The sequence below is a fragment of the Mesocricetus auratus genome, unplaced genomic scaffold (genome assembly GCF_017639785.1).
Source record: "Mesocricetus auratus isolate SY011 unplaced genomic scaffold, BCM_Maur_2.0 Super-Scaffold_100015, whole genome shotgun sequence".
In the NCBI taxonomy this organism is placed as follows: domain Eukaryota; kingdom Metazoa; phylum Chordata; class Mammalia; order Rodentia; family Cricetidae; genus Mesocricetus; species Mesocricetus auratus.
Window position 1 is genome coordinate 47,522,716 of NW_024429198.1, and position 18,544 is coordinate 47,541,259.

An 18,544-nucleotide genomic window follows, 5' to 3' on the forward strand; every position below is an offset into this window, starting at 1 on the left:
AATGCACTCCCTCTTGAAACTGGGTTGCGCAAGGTATCTGTCCATAGGAAATGGATGGACAGAACTAGAAAAAACCATCCTGAGTGAGATAACCCAAACCCAGAAAGACAAATACGGTATGTGCTCACATAGAAGTGGATATTAGACATGAAGCAAAGGATAACCAGACTACAGTCCACATCCCCAGAAAAGCTAGGTAACAAAGAGGACCCTAAGAGAGACACACATGGATATGCCAAGGAAGGGGAACTAGGCAAGATCTCCTGAGTAAACTGGCAGTGTGGGAGGGAGCAGGGAGAGTGGAAGGGGAGGGGGAAGTGGGGAGGAAAACATGAGCAAGGTCAAGTTGTGGTAAGGACAGAGAGGGATGTCAAGGAAAGAAATGTTTTGATAGAGGGAACCATTATGGGATTATCGAGAAGCCTGGCACCAGGGATATCCCCATGGATACACAAGGGTGACCCCAGTTAAAAGGCTAAGTAATAGTAGAGACAGGGCTTTCCCCTATAACCAGATTGAGGCCTACTCTAATGGTCAAACCCTCAACCTGATGGAGGTAGATGCAGAGATCCACAATAACCTCTAGGCCAAGCTCTTAGAGTCCAGTCCAAGAAAGGGAGAATATATAAACAAAGGGATCCAAGACCATGACGGGAAAATCCACAGAAACAGCTGATCTGAGCTAGTGGGAGCTCACTGACCCTGGACTGACAACGGAACCTACATAGGACTGAACTAGACCCCGTGAATGCCGGTGACAGTGGGTGAAGTGGGCAGTTTATGAGGTCACTGGCAGTGGGACCAGGGTCTATCCCTAGTGCATGCATCAGTTCTTAAGAAGTTCTGAGAAGTGATAGATTCAACTCAGGTCCTGGAAAGCAAAATTGTTCTTACACAGGTTAGTTCACCACCAAATGCACTCAAGGTAGAAAACAATTTATTGATGATAAGAATCCCAAGAGTACCAGGTCGTTTCAGATGAATATCTCAGACATTTGTTTCAGAAAGTAGAAATGGTGTAATTATAATAACAAAGGTATTGATGAAATGCCTGTTGTGGTTTTTCAGGAAATCCTTACATTGCCAATCATTTCAAGATGAAAGACATGTATGGATGGCTGATATAGGCTGTGACGCCAGACAGACCTCAGTTCAAATTCTGCCTCTGTGACCTACTTACACAGCTACCTAACATCCAACTGAAGCTCATTTTTCAGTCATCCAAACTGGAGTTGTTCTCAGTAGAATTTCCAGCTATAGATTTGAGAAATATGTAGTGTGTGTGGCCTAACGCCTAGCATGCAGTATGGAACTCCTAAATTGCTCTTGCAATGTTTGGAAGGTTGATTTTGAGAAAAGTAGGACCCATGGTTTTCATGTATTACTTACTCGTTCTCACTCTTGGTGAGGTATATACAGCTCTGTGGGTACATGCACACAGAAGCAAACATTATTTAATAGCAAGAAGAGAATTTTTCCATCCATCGAGCAACCACTATAAGCCAGGCACCAAGACAGATACTATAGATAAATAAAAGAAGTAGATGTGGTCTCTAGATGCAAGTTTTTCTCAATAATGTTAAGACTCTCAAAGGCAAATATTTGCTGGCGCTGTCCCTTTTTATGTCACCAGGGATTTAAGTCATTCCTGGAATATTAAATTTGCCTGGGAACTATTTACAAAATAGATCAGCAATGCTTTTTATACCAACCCTAGAGCCCAATATAGAAATTAGTTTCACTTATGTTTTAAATATCCTCTGGGACAAGAAAATCAACAGAGTAAACAATACAAATTTAAGTGGAATTGGGTTCAGGTTGTATGCTTCCTGAGTCAATGATATTCAATGTTCACATAAAATAATGGTACTTTTTGTAAAAAGTCAAGAAATGTGTGGATTTATGGTTAGAATACACCAACTAATTGATACTGATTTTTAAAAAAATACCGAAGATTTAAAAACGCTGCTTACCTGGTCTTCTTCTCCTCCACCTTCTTCATCATATTTCAAAATATTATCTCTTACATCATCTTCTGGGTCAATTAAAAGCTGCTTGGCCTGGCGCTCTTTATCCCGGCGTTTCATCCATACCACAAACATGAGAACAAGGACTAGATAGGAAGAGAGTAAGTGTACACACTGCTGTCATTCTGAAAGCCAGATATACAGAACTTCAATCTTCTACATTAATGACTGAAGGACCATGACACATAGTTCTCTCCAGTACTGATCATGGGCCTTCCTCTGGCCACTAAGAGCAGTCCTTTGACAGAGCACAGACTGGACTCTAGTCCCCAGTGTCTCATGAACACACTGGGTAAACTCTGTCCTGTAGGCATGATCTACTGAAGGGACTATATGGTTTCTGTCTTCATCTTGGCTAGTTAGAGGATCAATACCCTAATAGAATGCCTCATAAACTCCAAAGACACAAGGCAGCAGGGAGTTAACTTGACATTGGTCATTCATCATTATACTCCCAAATTCCCAGAGAAAGGTACTTCTCCTGGGAACAAGTGTTTGTTTAGATGGCTAGGGCAGGAAATGAGAGTTGGGTGTGTAATTGGATTCTGGTTTTTTTTTTTTTTTTGACTCGCAGGGGCTGGTGTTTCTCTGTCATGCTATTCTGCATTTTCATCCCCGCCTCACTGCAGCTATGAAGGCATGGGGATTGGTTTGAGCACTGAAATAATATTAGGCTTTCGTCTTTCACACTCAATGCCAGGTCTGAAACCATAAATTCTCCCAAGTTGATGTTGAAATCAGTGCCAATTCATTTTCCTTCAAAATGCTAGTGTCACTTTGTCATGGTTGAATCTATCATCCCTAAGTCTGTCTTGATAAGGCTGGCATGGTTTAGAGTGAACTGCCCCCCTTAACACAGATCTAGGAATAAATTCTGTCTAAAATATGAGGATATCAGTTTTCACTCTGAAACAAAAAGATTTAATGACTCCTATTTGAGCACATTTTTATTATTGGCCATAAAAGTAAATATCCTTCCTTTAAAGCCAGATACATGATCTCATTTGCCATTGTTCAGGGCTAAATCTAGCAAGTGGATTATTAGTATAGCATGCAGGTTTCAAATTATAGCCAAAGCAGTCTCCACACAGGAAGTAAAAAATGTCCAGGCTTCTATAGTAATTGCTTAGAATAAAGGGATGGAATTCTAAATTACCAGAACACTTGTAAATGGAGAAAACATAAAGGAAATGGCCAACATTGTCAAGAAAGTGATTGGTGCATAGCGTGATCACACAATAAACTGAGTCCTGCTGCTATTATACAATAAAACACTGAGCCCAGGCAATTTATTCTTTTAACCTGAATGCTTTAGAAGTGGTTCCTAAAGTACTTTCCGGTGGTTAATTTCTTGCATTCCACTGAACCAAAGATTGCAAAGTATCCTAAAAAGAAGAAATTCTTTAATCTACACTTACGTTAAAGACAGACAATTTATGGAGCTGTGTAACCATTTCTAATATCAAATGCCCTGTGTGTAGCGTACAATCTCACTATTTTGTGCAGCCCTTCAGAAACAAATACCTTGATCCTGGCATGACTGGAGCAGGTTGCTGACTGCACTTTATATGCAGGGAAGTGAATGAAGGAAATACACCTATTTTCCTAAATCATCATTTATGCGCCATAAATTCATACTCAAGTCAAGGTAAGTTCTCCAAGCTAGGACTGCCTAACATTGCTCTGTGGAAAGGACTTCCTGTGGCCTCCAGCAATCAGTACCAGAAAGAGACTGAGAAGGCGTGGGAACACAATCCCAGCAGCTTGCTGCAAACACATCAGCACTCTGAATGATGCTTGTTGTTGTTTATAGGCTAATGGGACCTTGGTTGCCGGCATTATGATTGACGGTATGGTGCTCAGGAGCCCAACAGACTTGCTCAGTTATTTTGAGGCGGTCCCTTCCTGAGTATCCTAGAAATAGATGGCATCACAGCCCCCAGGACAAAGCACTCACTTAGCAGGATGATGATACAAAGCAGAATAGCGATGATGGCACCAGTGCCCAGCCCCGCGCCTACAATCCTGTCCACGTCTGTACAGTCTCCATTGGAGTCACACTGGCAAACCTTCACACGCAGGATGGAAATATTGGACTTGGGAGGATTCCCTGAATCTGTGATAATGATGGGAACTTCATAGATACCAGCTTCCAAAAATTTTATCTTTAAATTGAGTTGAGCGAAATCACCTACACAGAAAAGAGAGAAAAAGAAAACAAGTTTGACAGTCAGTACCTAATAAGATTAAAGGGAAAAAATCCACTAATTTTGAGAACATATTTCCTAACTGTAACCCATTAAACAATTTACAATTATGCTGTATTGTGAAAAGTTGTTTTGTGTTTCAAGGTCTTTTAATATCTGACCTAAACCCTTAAGTAGCTCTTAAAATATATTCAATGAGAAGATTATGAAGTATGTAAAATTTCCTATACCAGGGTTCCAAACTACTCAACTACACATCTGTTCAAATAATGAACCCATTCTTACCATTAAGTCGGGTGATGGTCCAGTTTCTTTTAATAGTCACTGGAGACAAAGGAAGATCAAAAGCAAATGGCCCAGCATTTGGATCGATGTCATAATCAAGTGCTGTGATGTTAATTGAATTGGGTTCTGGAGTTTCACAAGTCTCAGCCTCTTGAGGCAACACCTGAGGGGCGTTGTCATTGATATCAAGTAAATAGATTTGCAGTGTTCCCGTTCCACTCATAGGAGGAATTCCTAAAAAGAGAGAAAAGTCACAGTTGAGGGCAATAGTGTCTCAGCTGAGGCTCAATTCTGAGGCTTTTGAAGCCCGTTGTCCCTATCACTGAATCCTATGGGAAAATGCTCACTGTCATTACTGCGGCTGAATGGTTGGAACAAGCTCACCTCTTATTTCTCTGCTAGGATTGCTCTGAGCTGCGGGTGCAGCTATGGGAGCTGAGCATGGAGCTCATGCCTTCCCTGCTCTAACTGTCCATTATTCTGGGCTCATGACCACTCACTCCTCCAGAACACTGTGGAATGCCAGAGAAGCAGGAGGAGGAGGCTCCTGAGATTATGGACCCAGCCTCTTGGTGGAGAACCTGGACATGTACATGCTTGGAGGAGAATTCCGAAAGTTCAAAGAGCTGTAATCTTCACAACTATTTATAGGCAGCTGAGAGAAGACTATGTCTTGGGAACATATACCCAGCCAACCACACACGAGAAAGGATTGAGACTGCTCTTTACACGCTAATGCATGCATGATATTACTACTGCAGGAGGTTTAAAGTGGTGAGAGACCTCGGTCTCTGCAAACTGCTCACAGCATGCTGTAGAGTACACAAACCTGTGTACACCGGTTCTGCCTGACCACAAACCTGTTCTCACTGACCCTGTAAAGTTACCTCTCCCAGCATATGTGATTCCTTAGTCTGGCTTCTGCTGTTTTATAATATCTAAGAAGATTTATGTGTGTGCATTTACACACCTATTCTTTGTATTTGTATGTGTCTTGTAAACAGTTTCACATACTGAGTCCCAGAAAGCTAAGCGCTATGGGTGAAGGTCACAAAACTAGGAAGGTGTCGATAGCCACAGTCCCGACACGGCAGTGAACAGAGAATGGAATGGATCGGAAGACAGGAGCGTTGGTGGGAACAGTGTTTTACTCTTTTTATGCTATCATCAACACTAGTTGATTGACAGCTTGAGTAATGCTTCCACGTACTATTGCGTTAAGATTACTCGCCTAACTCATAACAACTTTACAAAGCAGGCGGCAGTGAAGCCATTTATAATAAGGAAACTAAGGCACAGAGACTATGAGTTTGCCCAGCCAAGTTGTCTCTTCAGCCTTGTGATCAGTAAGGTCCACCCGTGTGGCTTCACAGCGCTGAGCGGCTCACTTCTCTCATCGCAAATACTCTTCCAACTAGAAGCTGTACACCTTGGTAAGTGAGGAGGCCGGCTGTGCCTCAAACCCAACAAGCATCATGTCGCTTTATGAATCTTTAAGTCCAGTGGAGAGGAAAGCGGTGTTTGCATATGTCCAGGGAGCCCTCCACAGGCATTGCCTGGTGATTACCACCCCTATGACAGAGACCGGTCCTGCAGGCGTCCACCACTAAACAACTGAACAGAGTTCCTGTGTTAGAAAGGATTCAAAACACTGCTTGGTCTGTTGTGAAGCACATTTTTTCACAGTCATTCATTCATTGGGTCTCATCACCATAATGCTGTGAAACTGAACATCTTGACCACCAATTTGGAGTTTATATTTCTTTTATTAACCAAACACATCCATAACTTAACACTAAACTACTTAAAAAATATGGTTGGGATTCAATTTTGAAACTATTCACTATGACAAAAATATTTCTGTGAATATTAGTTTGTGCCAAGTCCTGCTTTAAAAGCTTCATTTGGACAATTATATCTAACTCAAAACAGTACAAATTAGCTATTAATACCATTATAGCTTTATTTCACAGCAACAAAAAAGAAATAGGATCTAAACAGTATTATTAACTCCACAGAAAGAAAAGATGGAGGCTGGGCATATGTGAAGCTAGCAAAACTACCACTAATCGACTGTGACTCGGCAGAGATCCACATGGGAAAAGATGTCAAAATATGTTTTAAAACCAACCCCTTCATCAATTTCCCGTAATCACTTTCTATATATGGACAAAAACAAGTTTCCCAGCACATTACAGGAAAAAGACAGCAAACAATCTTAGAGAAAGGGTGACTAAAAGAAACAGAATGAGAACAAATAAATAAATAGCACACTCTGGGAAGAGTGATGACAGACTTCGCCTACAGCTCATAGGACATCCAAGTGTGTCAGGATGGGAGAGCAAACACAGAGAGCCTTGATCACAATGCCAGCCATTACGTGTATGCCGACAGTATTTCTTAGAGACGGCAGAAAAGTCCTTTATAGACAACTGGTGGGAAATGGGAAGAAAAGTCAGAACTCCAAAACTTTGGAGCCTTAAAAGAATAAAGATCATATCAGGCGGTGGTGGCTTACTCTAATCCCAGCACTCGGAGGCACAGGCAGGTGGATCTCTGTGAGTTCAAGCCCCAGCCTGGTCTACAGATGGAGGTCCAAGACAGCCAGGACCACACACTATATAATTTAGCACTGCAGAAACTTCAATTTCTACATAAGCACAAGAGGTTCTACTCTCTTTAACACACAAGGACGATCCAACAAATGTACTTAATTACATACCATTGTCAGAAGCAAGGAAGGTAGCATTATATATGTTGTTTTTTACATTTGGCGATTCTCTATCCAAAACAGCAATAGTAGTGATCTGTCCATTCACAGGGTCTATTTTCAGCCAGTTTGCAGGATCAGATAGTTTTGTGTATCTACAAAATCAAAGTGCAATGACTTAAGTATTTTTTATAAGAAACTTAACAAATAGAGCACATATCACAAAAAGGCAAAACCTTCATCAATCTGTATGGCTGTAGATAATGGCCAGAAATAGAATTTTAAAGCAGGGAAGTATTTCTGTGGCAGTGATTTTGGGAGGAGTGTAAAGGCCATGTTCCATCTTACTCTAGGAAACTCTGCAAGGGTTTAGGGGTAATACCATGTGCACAGTCTCCCTGGGGTGAGCGGAGGCAGATTTAACAGATCTCAATTTCTGCTCTTGCCTACTTCAATACATAACCGAGGTGCTGACAATATGACTCAGAGCCCTATCATGCAGAACATGGGGGAATCAGAAGCTAAATTTCATGTGCCAAACCACTCCTAAAATGTCTCACCACCTTATCATGGTGGAGATGAAGCTTCACCAGAGAGCTTCCACAAAATCCCATTCCTATCAGGGTCTCCCAGATGGGACCAAGCTTCAGATCCGAGTTCTCCAAAGAGTCTCATGGGTTTTTACCTGTATTAGCCAGTTCACATGTTTAAACACCTTTTTAAATGTGAGGTGGGTCGAAGTTTTTAAACTCAGATAACTAACACAGATCGGAGACAGTATGGTATATTTTGAGAGGTAAAATCTACAGGATTTTAATGAACATATTAATTAGCCATTTAACTATTCTGGCTTCCATGTATGGAGAACTGTGGAATCGAAGCAGATATCTGTTATCACCCTTTCCAAAAGCAGTTAAATAAAGTAGGAGTTAATTTTAAAATTATCTTCAGCTGCTACAGAGAATATTCGCATGGGGTACACATTTTGAGTCACCTACTCCTGCATCAGGATGAGTTAGGTTTTGCTGAGGAAATTTTAAATTTTTGCTGGAAGTTTTTACAAGTATATATTATGGGTTCATTGTGCAGGTATGGGGCACATCATTTGCTGTCCAATTCTGGTCTGGCATGAGTTGTCACTTTCCTGGACACTTGGAGATACGAGAGTTTATAATTTCCTGGAGGGGGGCATTCCCTGTTTACTTGCTTTGTTGTTTTTTGATATGTTTGATATAAAAGCATAGGCTAAATACTTAATAGTTTTAATTAAAAAGACTCAGAGAGGTAGAAAGTTTTTTTTCTTCTACTAACACATGAATAGTCTCAGTTTTAGGCTAATAAAGTCATGGATATGCCAAGAAGATACACCAAAGAGTTTTAAATGAATTTGGAAACATGTCAACATGCGACCTTTCTATGGGTGCTGAGACACTGAAGAAGCCTATTACTGTAGAATAATTTTTTAATGGAAGAAAATGTTATCTGTAAAACATGGCAATGTTAGAACTAAATCATCAGTTTTCTTAGGAATGCAGCCCCAGGTAAGGTTCGCTTGTTCCAGTAGAAGAGCCTATACACATGCACATACAGATAGAGCCAGCCTGACTCAGTGGTCACAAAACAGAGCACATGAATGTGGGAAGGGAATATAATGGAAGAAACTGGAAGGAGGTGGAGGGGAGGGACTAGGGGTGGATCTGAACATGTGCATGAAATTCCTGAAGAGCAAGTAAACATTATATTCAAAATTAAGAAATAAGAAATAAAGTCATCTTATCTTCTAATCATTTCTTTTGGCTGTAATGGATGTTACAGGGAGAATTCGCTACCTTGCACACAGGGCTCAGAAGGAAATCTAATCCCAATACCACAGTGGTGTTTCATACCTGATACTCTGTTGCATATATCGATCGGGGTCCTGAGCTGTGAACGTGGTCAGCATGGTGCCTGCATGGAGGCCTTCTTCTTGGCGAATGATTTTAGGATTTGGGGCAAAGTAAGGGTTTTCATTGACATCAATAACTGTCACTGACACAGTTGCTGTTGACTGGGGTGGGTGCTGAATTCCCTTGGCTAATGGCACTTGATTTTCTGCAGCAACAGTAAGGACAAACATCCTATTTGTTTCAAAGTCAATTGGCTGGAAAAGAAAAAATGGAAACCATATTTTTGCAGAAGTAAGAATATTTGCATTCTGCCATTCATCTGTCTGTGAGTCCTGTTTCCAAAACATTAGCTTTTATCCTTCAGTGTAGCATAACACTCTTCCCCATCTTCTGGAAAGCATGTAGGAATGTCTCATTGAAACACATCCCAAAAGAGAGATTTATGTTTCTTCAAAAATGGATGGGATTGCTGCATGGATTCATTTATTTAGATGGTTGTGGAAACTTGATTGTTTTAAAAAAATCAGCACTGAAAACAAAAGCTACTAAATAATCTGAGCATAGGTAAGAACACAAGGATTTATGCCCTCAAAGGCTGGGGAAAGGACACCTCTTATGCAGGAAAACCTTTACCAGTCAGTGATGAATTAAAAATAAAATCCAAAACCAATATAATATAATTGAAAAATATCACATAATTTTTAAAAATGAGGCTAAAACCTTCTTCATTTTAAGTGTCTTTCAGGGCTGGTAAGATGGTTCAGTAGGTAAGTATACTGATTTTGATACCATTAAACCATGATGGAAACAGAGCTGATGCTCACAAATTATCCTGAGGTCCTCACACATGTATGTGCCTTGGCACTGGAACTGTCCTTCTTATCCCCCAACACAATCAATCAATCCTTCAATGTAAGCAAGCAGTATCCTTCAGAAATCAAAATATAGACTGTGGAGTGAAGTGCATATACACGCAGTCATCTTAAAATAAGTGTTCTATAGGTAGATTTATGCCTTTTTTCCCTTTACTGAGCAAACCGAAAATCTGGCTGTCTTCTATAATGATGCTGAATATTTTGCAGGTTTTTAAAACTCCCACATGAGAACACTCTAGATGATTAATGCAAAGCACAAATAACCCTTTATGTACACGTTAACTGAGAGAGTCTCACTGCATCCTGCTCTCACTAGAATGCTGTAGGGATTTGGTCTGAATTTTCCTCGGGGACTTAGTAACGGAAACAGTGTTTGGTAGCAACAGGGAAGGTCTGAAGGTGTCCTATGCTGCCATTGGAAGTCTAAGAGTGACCAAGAGCTGAAGCTCTCAAGAAAGCTATGTGATTAGTACAAAACACAACAGCATCCTACCCTAGACATCTTCAAATGATAAGATCCCCTTCAGTATTCTCTTGTTCTAGAACCTTTAATTCAGCGTGTCCACCTCGAGTGTTTTAAACAGGACAAGAAAGTGGGCAGTCATGCTGTAACATGTTGGATAAGTGAAGTTTCCCTCATGCACTTATGTCAGTGATGCATGTGCAGTTTGGGGCCTTCACAAATGTGCAAGCACTTGGAGGCCGTACTCGCACTCCACATTCAGCAGGAGGAACCCAAGGTTCACCAAGGCTGAATAAGCGGTGGTGGCCGCACAGCGTTCCTGAGCAGAGCTGAGATGCAAACACAGAAATCTTGGTTCTGGGGCTGGCACCACTGTGGCCCATTTCCTATGCATGCGGGAGATTTCCAGGCCCATCTCTCTTCCCTCATGTGGACACCGACCATAAACCCTGGCAAGAAGTGCTTTGATTCACCATCTCTATGTCAAGCAGACACACAAGTTCACTTAGAAGGATGGGGCGTTCACATGGAAGGCTTTTACTAGACATGTTTACGACCATTGAAGAGATTTTGCTTTGTGTCTGCTACCATACGGTTCTGCTTTGTTCTTTAGGCAATTAGATATGGTTTTGTGTTTCATTTGCTTATTTTTTTTTTTGAGAAAAGTTCTCTCTTTGTAGCTCTGGCTATCCTGGAACTTGCTCTGTAGACCAGGCTGGCCTTCTTACAGAGATCCGCCTGCCTCTGGTGCTGGTATTAGAAAACTAGTTTCTTAAAGTCGTGAAAATAAAATTTTAAAATTGCCATGTAAATGGAAAATATTACAAAACGTAGGCTCATATGCCTACTCGGTCCATTTTCTGTGAATTTTCTTGTGTCTTTTGATTCATTTCCTAGCTGCCCAAACTCCATGAGATTAGTAGCCATTGGACTCCTCCTTCCATCCCCTCTTCTCCAACCCCCTCGCTATCTGTCCAAATTCTACAAGAATAATAAGCATTGCATCCTTCCTGTCCACTCTCCTGCTCCTCCCCATCCCTGACAGGGACTGAATTGAGAAGCTGACATGTATTAGGCAAGCACTCCAGCTATCCACCAATGGTCTCCCCCTCAGTATGTGAACGGCCACTAATGTATGAGCTGAACTCATTTCATGTCGCTGAGGACCCCCCCATGTCTTCTGACTGGTAAATCTGTCCAAATAGGTTTTAATTGTAGTGATAATGGGAGAGAATTCATGTTATCCTCAATTTCAACATAAACTGAACAGTAACACATAATCCACTAAGCAGTTAGGCGTTCCAGACTTGGAGGTATTTAAAATGAAAAAGGTTCCAAGATTCTACAGCACAGTAATGGGGGAGGGGAGCACAGACTGGTGCCTGTTGAGTAGCTGCCCGAGGTCCGTGGTTCAAGGGACACTTACTTTTACCACAGTCACTAGCCCATCGTTGCTGTTGGGGTCTGTCTGGATGGCAAATCTCCCCGTAGGGTCTCCACCACTGATTCTGTACACTGCATTCCAAGCCGGAGTGTGGGGCTGATCTTTGTCAGTGACAGTTAGGTTGGCTACGATGACATCCACTCTGTTCTCAGGGACTTCGCCGTAGAACTGGAAGAAAGACAAACCTCAGTCCGAGGTGAGATGTGGCCCACTGAAGGACAAGCTGCCTGATGACCTCATCACCCTAATTTTACTGCCCCATTAAATCTTTATGGCTACACTAAACCAGGAGCTAGGTACATGCTGGTAATCACCCAGTTTATGTCTGACTGAAAAAAAATTGTTGAACATTTTTCAGCCACCAGTGTTTTTTTTAAACATCATGCTTCAGTTTCATTAGTATTAAAATTAGCATCCATTTGTGAGTATCAGTGTGATTAATGTAGGGTCCAGAGAAAGGACTTACACATAGGAAATAATTTAACTTGGGATCGAGGTAATTACACGCTGGAAAAGTAGCACAAGCCAGCCATGTATTTCAGGCATCTAAAACACTGGAAGAATTCTGTTACCACTGCACCAAGATCTTTGTTGCAGGCAGTGTATTTTAACTTCTTTAGCAATAGCTGGATGGTAATGAGGAAGTTAAGCACTCAGGTGCCTGTTTTAAAGCCCACGTCACAGAACCATCAGAATAAGTGGCCATTCCACGAACAGAGCAAGTTCCATGTCTGTGTAACACAAATATTATTCACAACAAAACTTCTTCTAAATGGCCCATGGTGCTGAAGTTGTTTGAGTGACAGGTTGTACTTACCGTCATGGCAGTAAACTCTGGAGGATTGTCATTGACATCTGTCACTGTGATGACCGCCGTGGCTGTGTTTGAAAGGCCATAAGTGGGATTGCCTTCCATGTCTGTGGCTTGAATTATTAATGTGTACTGTTGCACTTTCTAAAAAGACATAAAGATACCAAGTTAAATGACGCTAATTCCTCAAGAAGACATAACAGTTGTTCTTGCAAAGGGCTCTTTATTACCCGTGGAGAGCACGGTGCCCTTCATTCTGATTAACATGACTTTCAATTTCCCACGAGGAGTTTACTTTAACTCGGGAAACGCAGGTCTGGTTCTTGTCTGGGGAGATTTAACTGTGTATATTCACTCTGACTCCCAAGAAGGAATGCACTGAACTCATTGCAGATGTGTGACATTCAGGGCTGAGCTAAAGCCACCATCCAGTTTCAACCTTTTCCCTTTTGCTGCAAGATTTCTAGGAATTATTCAAGCCTTTTGGGATCTCATATGTTAATCTCCAATTATAGGGCAACTAAGACAACAAGGAAGCCGAGAGAGGAAGAGGCATATGTAATTCACAAAGTGTGTCTGTCTTCCCTTAATATTACACATGTATATATTTTCTATTCTATTGCTACATATATTTTTCTGTTATAATTACTTGATAATATTTCCCCCACTCCTCATTAGTACTAACTGTTAAAAATTATGTAAGAGATATATGGTCTTTAGAAAAGATCAAAATTTGGAGCTGAAGACATGGCTCAGTGGTTAAGAGTGCATTCTGCCCTTGCAGAGGACTGGGGTTTGGTTCCCAGTGTTCACGTTGGTCCACAAACATTTCTAATTCTAGTTGAAGGGGATTTGATGCCCTCTTCTGGCTTTTGTGGGCACCAGGCAAGCATGCAGTCCACATAGTGTCGCACTGACAAAACATTCATGCATACAAAATAAAATGAATAAATCTAAAAATTTTTAAATGAAAATTTAAGTAAAGGGTATACATTGAAGTTTTTACTCCTGGAACACAACAGGTGTTTAATTGAATAGGTACACATGAACAGATCAGCAATAAGATACAATATACGGTGTCTACTGTTTTGAGCACCACCCTAGAGGGATAGAGACTCGGACACATTCACATTCAGGTGATTTTTATCTGGCAAGAACCCAATTATTGAAAAGTACAGATTAGCTCTTTTAACAAGGAGCCAAATGAAGCTGTAAGTTCAGTGAAAGTCTTGTGATTATCCTAGAAACCTATACTGCCGGCTGACGGCATTTTATATTTGTGGAAAACCTAACCAAAAGCACTATCTAAAGTCATGTGGAATCTCCGAGAAAATTGGCATAGAATAAAAAGGATCATATTCCTAAATGCTAAACCATTCTGAACAACAAAACACTCCTCTTCATACTAAACAAAACAAGTGTCACTGCAAAGTGCAGTTCTCTGGTTCTAAATATAGCTGACATTATAAACGCCATTCTTAAAGGATTCCTGCAGCTTGGAGAAAAAGGCACAAATTGCGGCTTTTGATGTAGTCCTTACAGGGAAGAGCAAGGACCAGAGAGAAGTGGAATGGAAAGCCAGCCTCACCCGTGAGAGTTTAAACATTGTCCGGTTGATTGAATGCTAATCTCTAGCAGATTTTTACCTTAGTTCCTTTATTTCTTCCTAAAAGAGAATATGCCATACTTTTTAGTGTGAAGAAGAAACTTCAAATACGTAGTGCAGGATGCACCATTTTAAGATTTTTATAGCCCACAACATTGCATCACAATCTGGAGTGGGCTCTACATTTCCTCAACGGCTTTTTTTTCTCAAGACTATTCCTTTGGGGTGAAATCTCATGGGGTCTGATCCCTGACAATGAACTACAGATAACTAATGTCTGCTAGAGAGAGAGACTTGGTCTCTTCCAGGGACAAGCCCCCCGAACTAGTTATCCATTGAAAACAAAGTGGTCAACCCTGAATCATATACACACGGGTAACACTAATGAACTCAGCAGGTTGTACATGTATGAATAACCATTAAATAAAGAGGCCATCCATTTGAGGAGTGAGGTGGGAGGGAGCGATTAACGGGAGGAAAAGGAAAGGGGAAATGATAAAATTATGTTTAATTAAAAGATAAATCTTTATAGATGTTCATTGTTTTGTCCTTTCATGGATGCTGTGAAAACTTGGGGACATTCGATCAGCTTCCCAACTGAAAACCATGAAATAAAAAAATACTATGACCTGTGCTGAGCGACAGTTCAGCAGTCAAGAGCACTGACTGCTCTTCCAGAGGACCTGAGCTCAAATCCCCATACCCACATGGCAGCTCACAACTGTCTTTAATTCTAGTCCCCAGGTATCTGACATACTCTTCTGGTCTCTGGAAGTATCAGGCATGCTTGTGGTGCACAGACATGTATGCAGGCAAAACACTCATGCACAGAAAATTAAGTAACATACTAAAAATGTACAATGACTTATGAAATGCCATTTGTGTAGCTATTATAGTTCTATTAACAACAAAAATTAGTTTTCTTTTTAATAATGTTATGAAACACATACACAAATGTGGTCTGTTTCAATTGTTTATTCTAAAAAGAAAACAGCATATACATTTTGGATGGAGCCGAGATGTTTGGAACAATTGCTCATCTTTGAAATTTTCAATTGATTCAAGCTAGCACTGAAATCTTGAATTTTTACAAGAACATTGTGTGGGTGTAGTGGTATACACCTGTCATCCCAGGACTTGGAAGCTTGAGCCAGGATTGTTTTTAGTTCTGGACCAATCTGGACTATAAAATGAATTCAAGGCCAGCATGGGCTACAGTGTGAGACCCTGTCTCAATAATTACAAGCAGTCAAAACTCTAAAAAAGAACATTGCTATTTCTTAAATGCTATATCTGTTAAAATCAAAATAAATAACATAGTCTCCATGTTCAAATGCCATGGTGGTAAAGTAATCTTGCATTTGGTAAGGAAGTTGTGCTAGTTTATGATTTCAGTGATTGAACTGTCCAGAGCGCCCTGTCTGATTTAGTCATGTTTGTCTGATGCAGAAGGGTGACATTTCAGATCCCTGCAAGGAGTATGGCTTCCCACCCTCAAAGTACTACAATGGATGAAGGAATCCTGCTCGAAACCTTTCCCTCACTTCCTGTTCCAGATTACATAAGCCCCTTTCTCCTTTGCTTATTTCAACCCCACCCCCTGCTTGGTCCATTTTAGCAAAGCTATCTGTGATCACTCATTTATTCCACACTCTTTGTATTCATAGTCAATGCCATCACAGCCTGTTCCATTGATATGTCAATTCCTCTACTTATATCAATAGCAATTCTCCACCAGGGTGACTGTGCCCAATGAAAAGACCTTCTTCTGTGTAACTGCTTGGGAAATAGCAATGACATATCATGGACACTGGCTAGGGATTCTGTGGAACATGTACCAGACAGACCCTACATCAAGAACTAGTTCACAGTGCTTGTAGTACATAATTGAGAAACCTTGTCCTTGAACAATGGCCTTCTTTGTTCTGGGCCTGAAATTTTAATGGCTTGAAAGTCAACTAGCCAAAAACATCTGATATTTCTTGAGGTACAAAATGCCTCACAGCACATTTCTATCATTGCTTCTAACCTTAATGTATTCATACTTCAATTTGTGTATGCGTCCCCAACACATATGCACACACAGGAAAGGCATCTAAAACTATATTTACAAGGAATTTCATGTGGTGGTATGAGGAATGAGCATCATTGTTCCAAAGTGGGAAGCAAGGAATTCTAGAAGGTTTAGGCTAAGCAGGCATTGTGGCCAAAGCATTAAAGGGGCAGAGATGCCAAACTAAGGAGCTCTGCCTTCCTTCCAGGTGGCGTGATGAGCCATTTTATCCTGGAGAAGACTCAGCACGCTTGTAGATTATGAGGGGGCTGCAAAGAACTGAAGTCAACAGCAAGTGGAGACCACACGTCACAACCAACGCAGAGTCCAGGACACGAGTATAAGAAGTATTTGGCCTAACAAACAGCAAGCATAGGTCTTTCTCTGCCAGGAAAGCGTAATGCTGTGGAATAAAAGTAATGCCCAGTGTTCAGTCAGTAAAAGGGGCTGCAGATTATGCCAATGGGAAAAATAGCTGCTAGGATTTACAGGGCACCATGTTCCCTGAATGCTCCACGCACTGTGCTACATTATCCTCCCAACTCTTTCCTGAGATCCGTGCTACAGATGTGGAGACCCGGGTATAGGTGCATGAAGGTCAAACAGCTCACATCAAGCAGAACCCGAATTCAAACCTGGTAGAGAATCTGTGGCATGTGCTGTGGTTTTCATGTGAAGTGCTTTGTGTGAGCTTATGTGTTCGAACAATTGGTTGCCAGCTGGTGGCACGGTTTGGGAAGACTGTGGGGCATCTAGAATGTACATCCTTGCTGGAGGCAGTAGGCCACTAGAGGTGAGACCTAAGGCTTTACAGCCTGGACTTACACCCTGTTTCTTCTCTGCTTCCTGGCTGTGTATGTAAAGTGACCAGCAGCCTCTTGCCACCATGCTTTCCTCAACAGGATGGGTTGGAGTGTCGCCTTGAACCTTTCCTGCCTTAAGCTGCTTCTTGTCTGCTATTTTGCCATAGACGTGAGACAAGCAACTTTTACAGGTAATTCAGAGAGGGTAGAGGTTAGGCTCGAAGAGAAAAGACTAGAGACGGTAAGAAGTGAGGAAAAGCCACCAGCAGGTGATGCAATAAGGCATCAGGAGTACAAAACAAAAACTCCCACAACAAAAGGCCAAACATGACAATGGTGAAGGGGCAATGGCTTTAGATTTCAAGACCTTAAATAATAGATGATTTTAAACTGAAGATTAAGGAAAAATTAAAAGGTGACGCTGGTAAGCATGTCAACGGTTAGAGGCTCTGTCTCTGAAAGGTGTCATACATCCTGAGAGAATGATAGTGAAAATTACTTCTACAAAAAGGAAACTGTGAATTTTAATAGAAATAAAGAAATTCAAGTCTGCATAAAAAGTCAAAGTAATTTATGCTGGCCTCAGGCAGAATTACCATAAACCATCCAAGATAGATGTATTCTTTTTTCTTAGAGAAATGACTTTCAGAAAATGGAAGGCTTTCCATAATTTCCTCTGGTAACTCATTGTTGATTTTTAATAATTCGGCTGTCAAGAAGTGATCCCTCATATCGTATCTAACCCATGATCCCATAGCTTCCATCCGTTTCTGCATTAGTGTTATCAAGGGTGGTGGATGGTTTCCCCCATGAACTGCAGGATATACTTAACTACAATTACACCCCACTTCAAGCTTTTATCCTATAGGCTAAATATAGCCTCTCTGATTTTTAAACATGGCTGGTCTGCATAAGGAAAACTTCCTTTAATTCTTTATGGCTCTTTGTCACCACGAAATAGCAAGGGTATATAGGAAAGGAATCTCAGGGTGAAGCTGAGTGAAGCCCTGCTTTCACATGAGGGCTGTGTGAGTGGAAGGGGGAAATATTACAGTTGCATCATGCACTACGTCTTCTTGGTATGACCAATCTTACCCAGAAGAGAAAATACTGGAACATACTCCACAATCTCATACAAAGAATGGTATTCCTATTGAGTTTATGGGTGTGTCAGAACAGTGTTTCCCTCTGCAGTGCATGAGGTAGAGAGACTCAGACTATGAGTGGAATGTCTTTTTTCCCTAGTGTTCTCCTTGTATGTGTATGTGTGGTGTACCATATGCCTGTGCAGATTCACATCTCTATAGATCAGAAGAGGATGTCCAGCGTCTGTCCTGTTATACTACCTTATCCGTCTGAGACAGGGTCTTCAGA

General features: G+C 41.1%; 1 protein-coding gene across 1 annotated transcript in view; it reads right to left on the reverse strand.

The window, feature by feature from the left end:
* Nucleotides 1–18,544, reverse strand: part of Cdh2 (cadherin 2) — a 215,117-nt gene that overhangs the window by 31,343 nt on the left and 165,230 nt on the right. The window contains exons 8-14 of the mRNA XM_005065356.3: nucleotides 12,715–12,852; nucleotides 11,880–12,065; nucleotides 9,116–9,369; nucleotides 7,242–7,384; nucleotides 4,520–4,753; nucleotides 3,985–4,218; nucleotides 1,974–2,113 (exon numbers count right to left, since the gene is read on the reverse strand). Of these exons, the coding sequence (XP_005065413.1) occupies nucleotides 1,974–2,113; nucleotides 3,985–4,218; nucleotides 4,520–4,753; nucleotides 7,242–7,384; nucleotides 9,116–9,369; nucleotides 11,880–12,065; nucleotides 12,715–12,852 (1,329 nt within the window). The remainder of the gene's footprint in view (nucleotides 1–1,973; nucleotides 2,114–3,984; nucleotides 4,219–4,519; nucleotides 4,754–7,241; nucleotides 7,385–9,115; nucleotides 9,370–11,879; nucleotides 12,066–12,714; nucleotides 12,853–18,544) is intronic.